The 17,523-nt window shown below is 53.1% G+C and overlaps 1 protein-coding gene across 1 annotated transcript; it reads left to right on the forward strand.

Moving 5' to 3' along the window:
• Positions 1-13,818: 13,818 nt before the first annotated feature.
• LOC128732236 (uncharacterized) lies at positions 13,819-14,772 on the forward strand. The gene is made up of 2 exons (XM_053825407.1): positions 13,819-14,004; positions 14,130-14,772. The coding sequence occupies exons 1-2, from the start codon at positions 13,903-13,905 to the stop codon at positions 14,742-14,744; spliced, it is 717 nt and encodes a 238-aa protein (XP_053681382.1). The 5' UTR covers positions 13,819-13,902; the 3' UTR covers positions 14,745-14,772.
• Positions 14,773-17,523: the final 2,751 nt, after the last annotated feature.

The raw sequence follows: 17,523 nt of genomic DNA on the forward strand, positions 1-17,523 counted from the left end.
CTTGCCCTTTAGTCCGAGGTCGCGTCATACTCGTGGCTCGTGTCTTTACTCGGAGCGAAATGGGCACGGCCAATCGAATGACACGCCATTACGGCAACGTCAACGCAATTACGACGTCCAAAAAAAACTTGGCTACTTGGATGGGGATGGTAAAGGGAAAAAAAGAAAAGCATGAACCATCGTAGCAGGCCAGAAAAGGAAGCACGCGACGCGTTTTTCGGCGTCAAGTCAAGGTTAATTAAACCGTAACGCGAGCGAGCACGCGCCTGCACATTCGGCACACGTTTTCGTTCCAGATTCACGCCCTACCTAATGCAAAGGGGGTGAATGTTTGGTTTGGTTTGGTAAGTTAGGGTGGTCCCCGCCTGCATCCCCCCCCCCCAACCTTTTGGATGCCATCGAAAGTGAAATGGCGGCCGTTCTGAGTGAAACCATTCCAGCAAAAGTTTGCAATGCGTTTCTGCAACCGGAAGCTTTCTCGGTTCACCTTTTGGCTCATGGCGCACGTGGCCTTACGGAAGGTCTTCCTTGAGGTGGGTCGCTGGGTGGAATGGCTGTCTTCATTATCGCTTTATCACCGGCTGCCACCATCAACGCGTGGAACATATCGCGCATAAATTATGAGCGCGCCCTCGATGAGCATCGCGCCGTGCGCTGAAGTGTGTTTAATGGGAAGCGATTAATTTGCCGCCAAGCCACGGCACCAAAGCCACTGTCTACGTGAGTGTGTGTGAGAGAGAGAGAGAGAGAAGCAGTCGTTTTGATGCACCGCTCACCCGTGATAGCATAATCAGGTCGGCTTCGTCATCTAATGGCGGTTAATTAGACGTGCCACAGTCCCCAAGTGCCGCCATTAAACGGGCCAGAAGCTTTGTCAATTGAATAATGACACACCTCGAGTTTACCGGGGGGGAAGGGTCTTAATTTCCATGCCCGCGCAGGATGATGAAGGCGATCGAAGAGTGATTATAACGTAATCGCAAGTACACACGTGTGCCGGTGAGAAGGCGCTAAAGGATCACCCCAAGGTGACTCATGGGCTCGTAGGTTGATTTGATGGAATTTATAGCGGTAGGTTATTTTGGAGCCCGGAAAAGCGAGAGCGGAGATGGATATCCTGGTTAGGTGGTCGGAAAAACGAGACTCATCGACTCGTCAGTCCGGCGGTGAATCGAGTTCACTTTCGCTCCGAAAGTGCACCCATTAAATCGATTTCCAACGAATCGACGCGCGCGTGCTTTTTTTTTTTATTTTATTTTCATTTCCCGCCTCGTTGAAGACTCACACGCGCACAATGTTTGGTGAAAATTTGCCCAACCCCAGCCCGGTACTCGGGGTTTTTTCGGAAGGGAAAAGGGAACTGCACCGATCTGATCGGAGTTCATCTCGCGCGAGCATCCACCTTTTTATCGCGTCTTTTTATCCCCTAAACGAGCGGTGATTAATTCCCATTGTGTTCAACCGCTGGTCGAAAGACCAACCAAAGTGGGGTGCGGGTTTTTCCTCCCCAAAATTTACCCCCTGCAAGGCTCACTTTCGGTTGCGCCGGTGGCTGAGCTTTCGGTTTTTTTTTTTTTAGTCGACCAGTGGTCGGATGAGCCGGTGAAATTTTTCCACTTTTCTCAGCTCGCGGTCTCTTCGCAGCGCGATTGGACCCGAAAGGGGAAATTTCTCATGCCCGGTTCCGGTTGTTGTTGTTGTTGTTGTTTTCACTCTTTTCCCTCGTTTCCGTTGTGCACTTCGCATCTTCCAATTTCCATCGCCGGTGCGGGTTGAATGTTTGCCTAATTATTCCGCCCGGCAGGGCCCACGGGTTACGTAAAACGAAGATGCTTTCGCCGAGCGGAAGGCTCACAGGGAAAAAAAGGGGATGCCGAGCCAAAACGGGGCCCATCGAAGCAGACACGACAAAGATTCTCGCCGAGCCTTGTGCGTGAGTATGTTTCACTACATTTTCCACCATTCGTGTGGTTTAATCCGTGGCCCGAGTGGTTGGGGTTTGCTGCTTGCTCATGGTAATGCAATTACGCGTAGGCGGGCGCGCGTTGCCCAAATAGAACGAAATTGCGGGAATTATGATAATAAAAGGCGTTCCGCGACCGCGCCTGAGGATACTTGCGGTATTTCTTCTTCTTCTTCTTCTGCGATTTCTTCTTACGTATGTTAACATGCGACTTTGTTCTGGCGTAAGCAAGCTACACAATCGTCGGTTGATCAGAGAGCGGTCGATTGATTGGAGAAAAAAGAGGTTGCCGTTAATTTATGCGCCCTTGTAACGAGGCAAACAACTGCCCCGAGTAATTCCCATAATAATCACAAATGCGAGCTCCATCTCTAAACCCAAGACTTCGCTTTCTTTCGCCAAGATACCTTTCGCCAACACCAAAACAGCTCATTTTTCAACCGTACAACCGTTGCGAATCCCTGACGACGATGCACTTGAACCTCAAACGGTGCGTTAAGAGTTTCTCCGCGACACCGCGCATTTAAAAATAACATCAAAGCAACAGCACACTGCAATCTTATTGTGTGCCATTCGAAACAAAGTGTCTCTGAGAAGATTAAATAGTTCGAAAAAAGGCCTCCGTAACGCCTTTTCTACGTGTTCTTTGATGCTCGCTTTTATGGTCTCTGTTGGTCGTGAAAACTCAAGTCGTCAAGATTAAAGGGTTCTTGAAAAGGGTGGCATCAAATAAACATTACACCCGGCCAAGGATGCAAACGAGCTCGCAAAAAGGCCACCTTTCCAACGAAAAATGCCCCATCGCAATTGGAAACCAACGTCGAGCTTCCTTTCCGTTGCGGGCGCTTTCTGCTGGTGTGACAAAAATTCACTCCACTTGACTGTCTCTCTCACTCTCTCTTTCTCTCTCTCAAGTCCTCACTCTTTATTCCGCTCACTCGTTCTGGTTGCACAGCGTGGCAGCGTCGGCTGGAAATGGGCACAAAATGGGAGCATCCCGCTGGGGCAGCTGAGCTGGTTGGGTCGGGAAAGAAAAGTAAAAGTCCCGGCCTCACCACCACCACCACCACCCTTCACGGGGGTGAGTGGCCCACCCGTTTCCGCCTCCCAACTCCCGGTTTGACAGCGTGCGCCCAGGCGTCGGCTGGGCTGAAGTGCAATTGCATTCGGTGCGCTCGAGGAAAATTGGCGGAACACTTGGAGCGGTGCAAGCGGAGAACAGGTGATCCGTGGGGAGTGTGTGGGCAAGTAAAAAAAAAACAACACACCAAACGATCGCACACCCCCCCCCCTGCCAGGGGAATCCGGTTTTGCTACGGTCTTTTTGCTTTTTGCACCCTCCCCGACCAGCCAAGATAACGCGTTCGGGGCGCGTTGATGAAAGGAAAAGTCCGAAGTCGCGCCCCGCAACCGGAACTGGTCTTGGCCCAAAACGGAGAAAGAAAATCTGCCCACCCAGACCACCCACCGGGGGGGGGGGTGGTCAGCGACCTCACCCCTATTCGGGCGGGGGGGTTGAGGTGCCACCTGAGGCTCGGAAAGCTCGCAGAGGCAATTTGCAACAGCTCTTCTTGCGGAAAGCGAAGCGACCGGCCGTGGTTCGTGTTCGTTGGCAAATTTTCACCACCCCAACGGAGGGGTGAGAATCTCCCGGAAAAGTAAGCGCCTTGACCCGAGGGTAGGTTGGTGAAAAAGCGGTTTATTTTCCATTTTTCATCGACGCATTCCAGCTCCGATGCTCCGAGCGAGGTGTCTGAATAGCAGGTGGATAATAAAGGTGTATCGGATGAAGAATTTGCAAAGTTTCACCCGAAAACGGGTGACGCTCTGTTGCAGTTCTAGTATTCGGCAAAGCATTCTGCATCAAAGCGCATTCGAGAAACGTTCAAAGCAGCTCTACTTCCGCTGAAACCCCAAATTAATTGAACACACGCTGTAGCCTGCATCCACGATCACATTGTTGCCCTGAATTCTGCAGCTGCAAATGTTGGCAAAGCGCCAAACTAGGATTCACTAGGGCTGAGTTTCTCAACAGAGCCGATGAATCGAGCGCCAAACGCCAACTTTGGGATGGCCCTTTCGCGTCCTTGATGCTGCAACGTGAATATGCATTACGCGTCACAACCAGTCCCAGTTCCGGCTAGATTAAATGTGAAAGTAATTGGAATAGTTCTCTGTTCGGTTTCTCGAACAAACGCGCCCTCGTTTGATCCACGCCTCGCTTAACGCGGCCAGCTTAGAGCGAACTACTTTATGTCCTTTGATGCCCATAAATTACGGGTGGTGGGATTATTAGACATGCTGCCGTATGCAGTGTGTTGCTGTGGTTGTATGCAGCATCAAGCAAAATGCGGCAGGTGTCGCGAAAGCCAAACGGGAAATTGTACACCCTGCAAGGATCAAACAACGCCTCGCAATTCGACGATGCAGTGCCATCGCCCTTGAAGCTTCGTCGAGGCTTTGAGTGCAATTCGTGCATTCAATCTTACACCGTCGCGAAAGTGAAGAATACCGGCGCATTGGGGAACCCTTTTTTCGTTGGGTGAAAGTTTTTCCTTTGTTTCTCGTGTGTGCGTGTCTCTTTTTTTTTTTGGCCCCTTTTGTTTTCTGCTTGTGCTTGTTTTGTGCTTTTCCTGTCCGAGCCCATCAACGCGTCGCGACGGATCATCATCATCATCATCGTCGCAAGGGTCGAGTCCACCAAAAAAATGACTCGTTAGTGGGCAGTATCGGTGCGCGGCGGAGATCAATCAATTAACCACCGCAATTAGTACGCCCCGTGGACTGGGACCGACGTGACGAATTCCGGTGCGTCGGAATTGATAACAGGTTTGCTAGCGCATAATCACCATCCGGATTGAGGAGATACAGCGAGCGAGAGCGAGCGAGAGAGAGAGAGAGAGTGAGAGCGAGTGACACGGAATCAGCCAGCACCACAAAAACGATCGTCATCGGTCTGGCGAATTTGGCCGGTAAGCTTTTTGGTGGCGCAGAAAGTGAACGGAACTGGAATCAAACGAAACCTCTAGCTGCCGGATGCTGCCGGCCGGCACACATTACCACAATCGTCCAAGGCTACACGAAATATGCATGAGCAAATAAAACCACCCAGAGGGTTGAAGAAGAGAGCGCGAAAACCACCGATCCATTCACGGGGCTGGAATCGAAGTTAAAACATTTTATTAGCACCCCTCTCGGCATTCGCACCCTCGCTGTGTTTTCTTTCTCTTTCACTCATGAGCTTGCTCTCTCTCTCTCTCTTTCTCGCTCACTCTTCATCTCTCGTGTACAAAGCGACCGGACATGTCGCGCAGATCGAACACCCGGAACAGGTCCACGGGTGCTTTCTACATTCTCTTCGCCCAACACCGAGGTCAGCATTCGCGAACCAGCCGTAGGCGGAACTGTTCACCTCAAACACACACACACGCAGACGCAGACGCTTGCCGGAAAGGCTCGAGAAAGTGGTGCTCCTGCGAGAAAGGATGGCTGGTGCTCGGGTAAGCCGAATGAATGAAATCCGCCTCGTCACGCAAAACCGGCGTGCTCCCGCGTGATGGCGTATGCTTTCGATAGCGCTCCTGTGTTTTGTGTGTCTCACGTGTTTACACGCACTTCTCGAGTACTCGAGCAGGCGCCGGGTGTCCCCATGGGGGCTGTTGGGCGTGATGATGATGGGCAAACAACCGGCCACCGTTTGGCACTCCATTTTCGGTCGTCCTTTTCCATTCGTCTCGCTCGTTTGCGCCAAGCGGAGCCGGAAAAACTCCCAAACTCCGCAAACAGTTGATGGGAAAAGAGCATTGTTGTCACGCGGCCTGAAATGTTGTTTGCCCAGAGTGGATGCGAAACAGCCCGCGAGCAAATGTTTACCGCTCGTTTTGAGCGTCCTTCGACGCGCCCGAAAGGACGAAGTTCGCATCGATTAGGGCACGCCTCACGGTGGTGGTCCTTTTCGCTTCCCATTCGCAGGGAGAGAGGCTTTTGAACGGCCTGTCGGGGTCCTTTGTTCCTAGTGGCTCCTGGGGTGGTTTTCACTCACCCCAGCGCTCCCTCTGGTGTTCATTTGTCGAAGCACATCAATCAGAGAACGACGCATGCTTCGATCGTTCGCGATGGGGTAAAAAAGCCTCCCAAAAGCCTGGGTGAATAAAGAACCCATCCTACAGGCCTGAACGAGATCCGAACAGCGGGACGCTAATTGTTCGGTGGGTTGTCACGCCACGGCAGAGGGCCCTGTAGCCATGGCCGGCAGTGAAATTATTAGTTTAAGGGTATGCGCTCTTTTCCCATTCATTTATCACGGAGCCCCATCGGCCCGCATCTGAACCGATTTCTCGATGGTCCTAATCCCGCCGGGTTGCGATGGGGGGAGTTTCGAGCAGCAGAAAAAGCCCCCAACGGTGACTTCCAGCCCGCAGCCGTAGCACACTCACCTATCAATAACCGTTTTCACGCCCCAAGTAGCGGCCAACCCGGGAGGCTTTCCATTAGGCGCTACTTCATGGCGTTCGGATCTTCTCTGCGGCTCGATTCCCACACCGTGGCTCCCTCGCACCGCACACTTTCACATTCCTTTTTCCCCCCTCAAACTGAGTGGGGAAAGGAGGAGGGGGAGGGGGAGGAGGGCTTGCTTTTCTTATCTTTTTTTTTTCGGCAGCAATTCCCGCCCCCGGAATGCACCGGTACCGGGTACCGAAACTGAGGACCCACCGAAATGGGCCAATGGGATGGTTTTCGGACAATTATCTGCATCTTGGCCTCGCTCGTGAATGAGCAAGCCAGGGGAAAAGTGAGTGGGTGGGTGGGTGGGATGGCTCTTTGAGAAGGCTACTCCTCTGCCCACCCGCTCACTGACCACTTCTCGTCCACTCTGGTTGCGTTGTTTCTCATTCAATTTTCTTTCCACTATCACGTTTCTCGTTTTCCTGCGTCAATGCCTTCATTCTCTCTCTCTCTCTCTCTCTCTCTCTCTCTCTCTCTCTCTCTCTCATCTGCACGCAACTCCGCAACTTCACCTCCCCTATCAGATGCCGGATCGGCTAAGGTTGCACGGTCGATTTCCAAACCCGCTGCCTGGCGATCGCTTTCCCGCCCCGGGGCATTAGAATGCAAATCCGAGCGAACATGGCCAACGAAAGAAGCCATCCCTCGAAACCGAGATCCTGGCCGTTTCGGCTGTCGGGCTGATAAAATCCGTAAACCCGGTCCAGCAAAAGAAAAAAAAAGTTCAAAGCCCTAAAAAGGTGCCACGGCCACGGTTGAAATCCGTGTGGATAAAGGCCAGCCCTTTTTGGTCCGTTTGCCGATTTGCGCGTGCTGAAAAGCGGAAAATGAGCATGTTATCATCGGTGGTTGCGATGGAAAGATGGGGTGGCTCTACGCAGGCTGCGTTCTTGTGAAGCAATGTTTTCCTCTTAGCTGTCTCAGAACGAACCGCTTGAAGCTACGAACGGCTTTAACTCCGCTAGAACCGAAATCCCGCGGATGCAACGGAAAACGCGGATGCGAAATTCCCTCGTAAAGCAGCTCCAAAACGCGCTCACACGCTCATAGCTTCATCCGTGTTTGCGATGACTCCGCGTGAAAGCATAAAGCTACCCCAGGCGAGCTGCTCAAAAAGCCATTTGCTGAACCGAGCGGGTGCTTAAAAAGATGGAATTTCGTAAAACCACCACCGGCCGGGATGAATGTTCGCAACGCAAAAGCACACACTTACGATTTAATCGCTGCAGTTTCTCGGTTTTTCTTTCCTTCTTTCCTTTTCTTTCTTTCTCTCTCTCTCTTTTTCGCTCTTTCTCTTTGGCGCCAAGGAAACTGGCGCTTGCTCGAGGAGGATGCTGGCCATTGTTGGTTCGCCTGACGGATGACTAAATGGGCAAGTAATTGCGCGATTAGCGTTGGCGAGCGCGCGAACTCTTCCCATCGGGCGCAGTTTTGGGGACCCCGAGCTTTTGTTTTGTCAATCGACCGACCAATTGGGGGTGGGTGGGAATTTTTGCCACCATCCCACCATCGGAAGTCCATAATCGTCGCACTTCCGTTGGGTTCCGTTTCTGGCGACAAATTGAACGGCCCCGAGGGTCACTTTCTCTTTCACTCCATTCGAGCCCTTGTCCGGGAGCTTTTGGGTGCTCTCGAGATCGACCGGTGCAAGCTTCCTCACGCACTTCGGAAAGGCGAGAAATTGAAGGGCCATCGAAAAGGGTGGGTAGATGTGATGAGCCACCAAAAATCGGACCTTTGCGAGGGACAGTAAAATTAAACGTCCTCTCTACGTGAAGAGCGCCAGAAAATATCCGTCCCATCGGAGTGTATGTGTCTGTTGTTTTTTGTGTGTCTTTAGTGAGAAATGGCACACAATCGACTTAAGCTCGAGGCCCAACTTCCGCAGATCAACGCCGCCAAGTGTGAACCATCCCCCGAGGGGGCCAAGTGAGATTGTTCCACTCTGGTTCACGCCGCACCAAAGCTGTTGCATATGTACGTGCAGCGACCCACCGGGATGAGGACCGTAGCTCTGGGCGACATTAATGCAGGTTTTGTTTTGTTTTTTTTGTTGTTGTTTGCTTGCCCTCGGGGATGAGCTTTTTATTCCGGTGGAGAAAACGTTGTCGCACTCGAAACCTCGAAAAGTGTTATAAAATAATCTCGCGCACACAAAAAGGCAACATGAATGGGGATGTTCCACTCATGCGCCCAGCCACTGTGGAGAGCGTTCAAAGAATAATTGCAGAAATGGCTTCATTTTCGTGCAGCTGATAATCACTGTTGAATAGCACAGCGTCGCGCTGATTGTTGTACGCGATCATGCTGTCCATTTCGGATTTATTCCGGAATTTTTCCCGCCTTTCTTTCGCTGCAAATGAAAAGCAAAAATCGATTCAACCTTTTAAAAATAGGCTCTTGCACAGCTTATCACCATTTTTGTGGTAATGATGATATTCTTTATGCATATATTCACATTCTTTGATCTTATATTCTAGGAATCGCTTGGATACGGCAAAAATTATCTCTTTCTACGGCTAGTAAATTACTTTTTAATGAAAACCAAACTGTTTTACAAATATTTCCAGACACGGCCGAGTATACATGGAAATTGATATTTATAATTGACAAAAGCTAACGAAACTCGCGCACTTTTCCCCCAAACCGGACTCATTTCGCGACATGACCCCCGACGAGTGCCGTTCATCTCGACAGCTACCTTCTTCGGACGGTCGTTGCGGCGAATTTTTGGGAAAAGCTCCAAACCAACCCCCACCCTTAGGCCGGTCACGGCTACAGTCACGATCCGAGGCACGCGAAAAGGCTCGAGGCATCCAAAGTGGTCCTCACTCATTCGCACGGGCGTGCGCACGCGTCTAATTAAATACGGCCGATTGTGGCCATTAAAAGGAAATCTACCACCCGGCCTCACTCGGGGGCCCTTGTTGGGGGTTGCAAGCCGCTCCCTCTCTCTCTCTCACTCACTCTTTCGCTCTTTCCCTCGCCCGACGTTTCGACGTTGCGGTTCGTGTTTCTATTTTATACTTTTTGCGTCAACATTTTTACACCATCCCTGACCGACCGAGCCTCCCCCGTTTACAAGAGGGATGTACGGCGATAGATAAAGCTAGCCCCCGGTAAGGTAGCACGAAAGAGAGCGAAAAACTGACAGGCGGAGAAATGGCCGGACAAACCGGGGCCACGAAATTCATGCCACGGGTGAAGGCGATAATTTTCCCGAACACCGCGGACACCGGAGGCCATGAATAAGCATAAACCCACCCCGTCGTTACGGGGGCGCAAAAATCAGGCCACAATCGCCGTGGGCACAAACGAAAAATCCGCTAGCGCTAGCGTGTCCCACGGGGTCAGGCACGGTTCCTGTCATGGCACCCGGTTTGCCTAATTTTCGGCCATTTCGCCTACGCCGTGGCCTGTGGGGCGGAGACCATACCTTTTTCTTTTTGACTGACGCGCCCCATGACTGGGAAGGACTGGGACGCGTGACCCTTTGCTTCCGATTTACCCGGTCGTGGCCACGGTTTTCTCTTCACCCGGGTTGCGGTTTTTCCAACCCCTCTTTGCGGCACCGTGCGCTGGTTCGGGGTGCTCTAATTGGAGGATTTAAGAGAAAGCGAGCGGCCGGGTCGGGTCGGTTCGGGTTTTTCTCGCGCCCAGTTGGCGTAAAGAGTGGTGCCTTTTAGCTGTGCATTTCGCCACCACGCGCATTGCGACTGCATGGCGTTGCGGTTTTCCTCCTGAGCCTGAGGGGTCCATACACCATACGCTAGAGACCGCTGGCAAGCGCATTTGCATCCGCCAGCTGGGCACTTTCGGGTGAAAAACACTCCCCTCAGGGGTGCTACAAAGCAAGCTAATTGAATGCACCAAACACCGGAGGCTGACCGGACCGGTGGTGTTTTTCCGGCGCCAATGGAAAACCACTTCAAAGTGACTCAGAGAATCGCGGCTTTTCATGCGCGCTACTTTTTAGCGTTGCGGTTTTTTGCTTCTTTTCTCGTTCAACAACAAGCACCTGTTCAACCTGCCTTTTGCTGAGCCATCGAGCGGTTGAGTGTACTTTGAGCACAAAACACACACACGCACGTAATGTGACACCATTGCACTGCTTTCCCGACTTTCCCGGGACACACCGCACGGCACGTCCTTTCTGTGCCTCGCAATAAACCTCCAACGGCTCCAAAAGCACAGACTTCTGTTCGGGCATTTTCGAAAAACGATTCTGGTGGCGGTCAATTCCATCTGGCAATTTAAGCCAACTACGAATCGGCAGGCTTCTGGCTGATGTGAGCCCACCTTCGCGGTTTATGGACCAGTGAAAGTGTCCCTGTGCGTGCACTCGAGACGGAGGACCGCAAAACAAACAAACGAACTAAAAAAAAAGCTTACTCACACACGCACATACACACCAAAACAGGCCACCCTCTTCGTTGGGGAGGAACGCCAAACCACTGCATCCTCACGGGGCCTATTGCAAGTGATGCAAGTGCTTCCACGTAACAGCGTGCCGTACGTTGGAACCGTACGATCGGGTCCCGGGAGCGAGTAAAACGGAAAAACCGGACAAACCATACTCGAGCCGCCGGTTCGCGATGCATTTTTGCACGCATCCGCCTCAGCCCTCAACGGATGGCAAGGACGAGAAAGAACAGGCAAGAGGGAAAGCTAATGTGAGTGTGCGAGAGCGAGCGCGTGCGCGAACGGCCCTTTGCTGATCTTTCACTTTCGTTACCGTGGGAGATCGCGATCATGCTGGCAACCATTGACGTCACCGTGGAAACCGCTGGCGCCGCTTACGGTTGCACGATCGATCACGCCGATGATGAAACGAAGATGAACGGCGTGTGAGTGAGTGGAAAACCGCACGCCTCGAAGGGCAAAGATCCGCGATCGTGGACTCACCCAAGGGTCTAGGATCTACTCGTTTGCGGGGAGGCTTTTCGGGGTCGATGCGGTCAACAACTTTCATCTTTCGATTCCCCGAGCGTCGGAGCCATTGCCGTTTTGCCGATTGCATCTTTATTGGTATGGGCCCTCTAGCCGGATCTAGCCGGAACAGGGCTGTTTTGGGGGGAGTTATGGAGCAAAAGAGGGAGCGGGGGGGGGGGGCACTAGGAAGGGTTACAAATCGCTCGCCGAAAAAAGCCGCGATCAACGTGCGAGTCACGAGCATTGGCCGTTCCGAAACGCACGCGGGTGATGCAATAAAACCGGAGCTTGCCGTTTGTAGCGACGGCGACGACGGCTGGCGATCGCACTTTTTGGCCGCTTTGGGAAAGTTATCAGGGCAGGAAGACCCCAGCACCACCTGGGAGGGGTGGGCATTATGTGTGTTTCCGTTTACGGACCGACAGGGATGCAGGTTACGCGAGCGAGCGAGAGCGAGAGAGAGAGAATGCCATGATGTGGAAACGGGGGAAAAAAAATAAAAGGCAAATAAGCGCCGAAACCGGACGGGACGTAATTTCATGAGTGATGGGAGTTTTTTTTTTCGTTTTGTTTTTAATTTCCACCGGGGCAACATTTTTCACGCAAAGAAAGTGTGAGCCTGCTGTTGGCAGCCGAAAATGGTGATTTTTTCGTTGCCGAATTGGCGTTAGGAATCGCCATGGCAAAAAGGGCTAAAATGGCCTGTGGAATAGTTTTCCCGAAGATTATTTCCGACGCACCATTGACTCATTTTTTCGATAAAACTGTGGAAATTCCTCAATGCAGTATTTTGAAGCGGTATTTTGAACATTCCGAAACGCGTGTCAAGCTGCCAATCGTAGGCTGATGGAAAAATGTGAGCGCAAATATTGAAACATCAAATGTGCCCGCTTTTCCGAGAAAAAAAGGACACGTAGCCGCATCAAATCGCACCGAACCGGAAAACCAAACAACTCGTCCCACCTTAGGGCCCCTGCTCATGCAGCTCAAACAAACGCACGTTCGTAGGCCATTCGCGAACAAAGCGCCATCAATGGAACCATCAAAGCCACGTTGACAACGCAACGGACGCCCACCCTTTTTACCGCGGGCGGCCCTTTTTCCGGAGTGTTTTCATCCGATCACGAGGTCTTTTCGAACCCACGCGTCGCTGTGACGCGCCGCCCAGAGGAGACCGGAGATAAAGGAAAAGTAAAATATCCGGACGACTCCCGTTCCCGGATGTTTGTCAGCCCAGTACAACAAACGGCAACGGAACGTGGCCGGATGCGAGCCCCTGCGATTTGAGCGCCCTTCGGTGAGGGCCAACCCCCTACAAGATCCGGGTCCGCTGAGATCGATCTTTACGCGTTCGCTGCTGGTTGCTTTCCTATTTTCGTTAGTTCGCCTGTTGCCACTGCGCAGAACATATGCTTGCGGGACGTTTGTGTCTCGAACTCTCACTGCCGAAATTCGTTGGAATTTGGTTGCAATCAGTGGTCAATGGGTCTCCCGGGCGCGCCGCGGGGTCCACATTCAGGCGTAGAGTTTTTGATTGCCAAAAAGGGCACCCCTAATTTGATCGTCACCCGCCGATCGCACTTCCGGCCGTATGTCCCGTCGATGTCGCTAACCGAGTGAGTGAGGGAGAGAAAGAACGAAGAAACACTCGGTTCGGCTTTTAACGCGGCGCGGCGGTTAAGAATGAATACGCGCTTTCGCTGGGTGGTTTCGTGGGGTGGTTGCAGCGAGAAAGGGAACCCACACGGCTAAGACACAACCCTCGGCAACCATTTGCCAAAGCTTAGTGAAAAATCCACCAAAAAATACAAGGCAAGCAACAACACACCCAAAAGAGAAGGAAAAAAAACGGCAACAAAAAAACACGCACCCGCAGGAGAATGTAAATATTTGTGAGCCGTTTCGACGTATCCGGGGGAGCTGGGGGCCATGACGTAGATGACGGGGATGATGCCAAAAGGGTGGGTAGAAGGACGGGTTGATGGAGGCAGGAGACGGGGGTGGATTGATCGAAAAAACAAAAATTCGACATCCGGGCCCGCAGCATCTCGAAGCAGAGCGCTCGAGCATCGAGGAAAGAAAGCACGAAGAAAGCTCCTACAACCCGTGCGCGCGCGCGTGTGTGTGTGTGTGTGTGTGTGTGGAGGGGTGGTGATTTTACGCCACCCAGCAGGAGAAGCGAACCCGTGTAAGGGGGATGGCCCAACGACGATGGGGGTGAGTCTCGATCGAGCGAGCGATCGCACAAACGGGAGAGCAGGAGAAAGCGCACCCGATCCGTCGCGCACACACACAGTGAGCGAGAGAGCGCGCGCCAAGCAGGCGTGAGGGAGATAGCCGACCCGACCGGGGCCGCTTATAAGCACGCCGGGAGCGTGCGGAAAGTTGTCAATCCGCGTTTAGCCCCGTATCAGTGAGGAGGCCCCAGCGAAGCAAAGCCCAGTGAAGAGCCAGGTTTTTCCAAGCCCCAAATTTCCACGCACACGTACGCGAGTTCCGCCATGAAGCTGTTAGTCTGTGTGCTGAGTGTGTGCGCCCTGGCCGCGGCCCAGGACTTCAAGGAGTGTCTGGAGCAGGATTCCATCTCCTGCCTGCAGATGACGGTACGGCCAGTGAAGCGCGAGTGCGATCGTGCCGGTTCGGCCGAGTGTGTGCGCTAGTGATCGCGAGAGAGAGAGAGAGAGTGATCGAGACCGCTGATTCGCGATTCCTTCCTTCCATTTTGCAGTTCTACCGCAAGGCGCGGGACTTCTTCGACCAGCCGCAGATCAGCCTGGCCGGAGGGTTGTCCTTCGTGAAGGCAGCTGGCCGAGAGTCGCGCTCGTACGGCGCCGATGGTGCCCAGATCGAAGCGGCCAACAGCGTGGAATCGCGCGAAGATGCCCTGGAGAGCTACGTGTTCGAGCGATCGGTCAGCTTCCTGCGCGAGCGTTCGCTTAACCTCGACATGGCCGGTGCAGCTCGCAGCCTTTCCACCGTCATCCCGGAGGAAGTGAAGGGTCAGATGCGCGCGATGGTTGCGGAAGCGCGTGGCAAAAAGAAGATCCTGAAGGCTCTGCTGCCGATCCTTGGACTGGTGAAGCTGAAGATCGTTGGTTTGGCGCTGCTCGCTCTGCTCGGAATTGCGCTCATCGCAAAGAAGGCGCTCGTCGTGTCGGTCATCGCTCTCGTCCTGTCCAAGTTCCTCTTCCTCAAGAAGCTGCTCTCGAAGAAGGACGAAGGACACACCTCGTACCACGGTTCGTCTGGTGGCTGGGAATCGAGCGGATACGGTGACTATGGCTCTCATAGCCAGCCTGCTCACTCGATCGCGTACGCCGGCCACAAGCAGGTGCGGAAGTGAGCATCCTCTTGATCCATCTCACACACACACACACACACACGCCCCACAAACGCCCCAATTAATTTATTGTAAACGCGGCCCCCTCCCCCCCCCATTGAGGCAACGCGGCCGCCAAGCCCGCGATCGAGATTAATTTATTAACCTAGCTCTAGTAGGATGAGGAGTGGATTTGTTCATTTGTTTTGTTGTGACCACGGTTTGCGCTCTACCGGAAAGGACCCTACGCATCCAACACACTCATACACGCACCCGCCGAAACCGGGGGCTCCAAACCAACCGCTCACACGCACGTACGTACGCACGCACGCAATCACTCCACACCGAAGCTGGTACTGTTACTACTTTCGTCGCTATTGCGGCGCCTTTACTTTAATGATGTTTTCCCAAAACAAAAAACGCTGCCCTTCAATCTAGTCTACTGAATCCTTACGCCCACGCGACCAAACCCTGCGAATCGTCCTGTCGGGAGGCTTCACAAAGCATCGCCACAGGATCGCTCCATCTAATACACACACACCCCCACACACACACGCGATAGGCCGGATCACGATCCTCGGTTCGGGATCGTGTGGGTCGTGATACTTTTGTAACGTTTTACGTCCTTATCGATGTACCTTTTACCTCAGCTCGTGGTTCTCGCGGCCACCGAGCGCTCTAGCCTCTCTCTATCTCTCTCTTTCTCTTCCGTCTCTCGTTTCGCGTTTTTCTTTCCTTCCCGGGCGTGGGAGGGTGGGAAACTCCACCCCATTGAGTATTTCCGTTAGGCCGCGCGCGCGTTTCCGGTGCATAATCAATTCTCGAATTCGGATCGTGGCCCCGTGCGTGAACCGGGATCGTGTGGCGAGTTTTGCCATGGGGCGCCGTTAGCGGGCGCCAATTATGGTTCGCCTCACGGCCAACACAAATTGGCTTTCTCACCCTCACTTCACTCACGGGTGGGTGGGAGAAAAGCTAATGGCACCTCCCACGAGTGGGCGTCGAAAGGCTCGCTCGTTATTTCTATTTTGTTTTTTGTTTGTTTTTTTTTCTTGAGCGGAATCCGACCAACCTCTCGCACGCAGGCCACGGAAGCCACCGGTGGGGCGAAAAGCGATAAGAAATCGAACCGAAACTATTTTTTCCACCCACCCCCACGCTACCAACCCCCCCCCCCCCCCCTCAAAAGCATATCCGGAACCGAAACGGTACTCTCCCGATCAGTTATGTTTTTTACCTAATTTGTTTGTAAATAAGAGCAAGGGTGAGAAAACTGCAAGAGGCAATTAGAGCAGAAATCGAGCGAGAAATAAACGAAATGTGAATAAATGCAAAATGAAACAGCACCAACCGAGTTGGCGTTCCGAGCGCCCTCTCTCTCTTTTTTTCTCTCTTTCTCTCCTTTCACCCTGCCACGTGCAGGGCGTAAAGTCGTCCTCGCAGAACGTCACGCAGCACCAGCACCAGCCCTTTTAAGGGAGCCAATCGAAAGCGAAACGCCAGTTGTGACCTCGTTTCGGTGGTGGAACGAAATCCGAAACCCTTCTCTTCCGCACGCACCCTCCGCATGGGTGACAAACCACCCACCCACCAACCCACCCACCAGACGCTCCTTGCGTGCGCATACGCCTCAACGCGGGTGACAGTTGCGTGTGCGCAACGTGCTTCCGCAACGTGCTCGATTTGCCACACGGTTTTCTCCCTGGGAAATCGTTCCGTTCAGGATTTTTGTAAGCCCCCTGCCCCCCCCCCCTCGCAGCACCCCTTGCGACAACTGGAATGCCCCCGGGAATCGGGAATGGGGGAATCAAACCGGTTCTGAGAGCGGGCCCAAAACCAAATCCATAAATTTACTCCTGCTCGCCCGACCGGTACCAATAAAACTGCGCCGCTCCGAAAGCCACCGAAGATGCCGTTGCCGCGGGAAGTGTGTTAATTGCGTGAAGCCCATCCTGCGTGAGGCCACAGGGTGGTGGGTGATATTTGGGTGGAGAGGCGGCGATATTTATTCATCTGCGGTTCTTTTTTTTTTTTTCGGCAATTACCAACCCAATCTAGCCACGGCGCCGGCGTGTGGTTATCGTGCTTTTTGGCCGCGAATCGAGCACCTTCAAGGCTTCAGGCTGCAGGCGCGTCCACGGAGACACGCAAGGAGCCCGATCGAAGCCCGATTATTGCCCCCGTAGAGTCCAGCCCGAGTTGCAGTTTGGACGCCGGCGCGATGCAACGAGCGCGAGAATCAGTTTCTTTATTGATTTACGACGACCGCGGTTGGGTTCGGAGTGAGCCCGTATTTATGGCGCTTCATTCCCGGCAATCCGTGCAGCGGAAATAATCGAAACCTTTATTGGCCATTAGGAACGAGCTCAGGCTCTAGATCTGGAGAACATCCAAGCCACATCGTTCGCCATCGCAATGGGAGGTCCAACGACGCCATCGCCGAAATGGCCACTCTCGAACGTTTCCATCGGCTGGGGGTGCGCGATTACGTAGGGCTTTCACCCTCGCGAGTGTCATGGTGTGCGAACTTTCACTTTTGCGAGCACCCCCCCACACATACACACAGCAAGCTCCATCCTCCTTAAGGCTCCGGGAGGGCTTCGCGGTTTGCGTCCTGCCGGGCCACGCCAGTGCGCGTGGTGACGGATTTTTTGATTGATTTCGCCCGTCGTTTCCCGCGGGAAAGCCTTTCTCTCGATGACTGCTTAATCCATCATGGTACCGTCCGTTGTGCGTCCGTGTGTGTGTGTGCTTTTGATTTCAGTTTACTGCAGCACTGATTAACAGCAGGAAAGCCATCAAT

The sequence above is a fragment of the Anopheles nili genome, chromosome 2 (genome assembly GCF_943737925.1).
Source record: "Anopheles nili chromosome 2, idAnoNiliSN_F5_01, whole genome shotgun sequence".
Taxonomy (NCBI): Eukaryota; Metazoa; Arthropoda; class Insecta; order Diptera; family Culicidae; genus Anopheles; species Anopheles nili.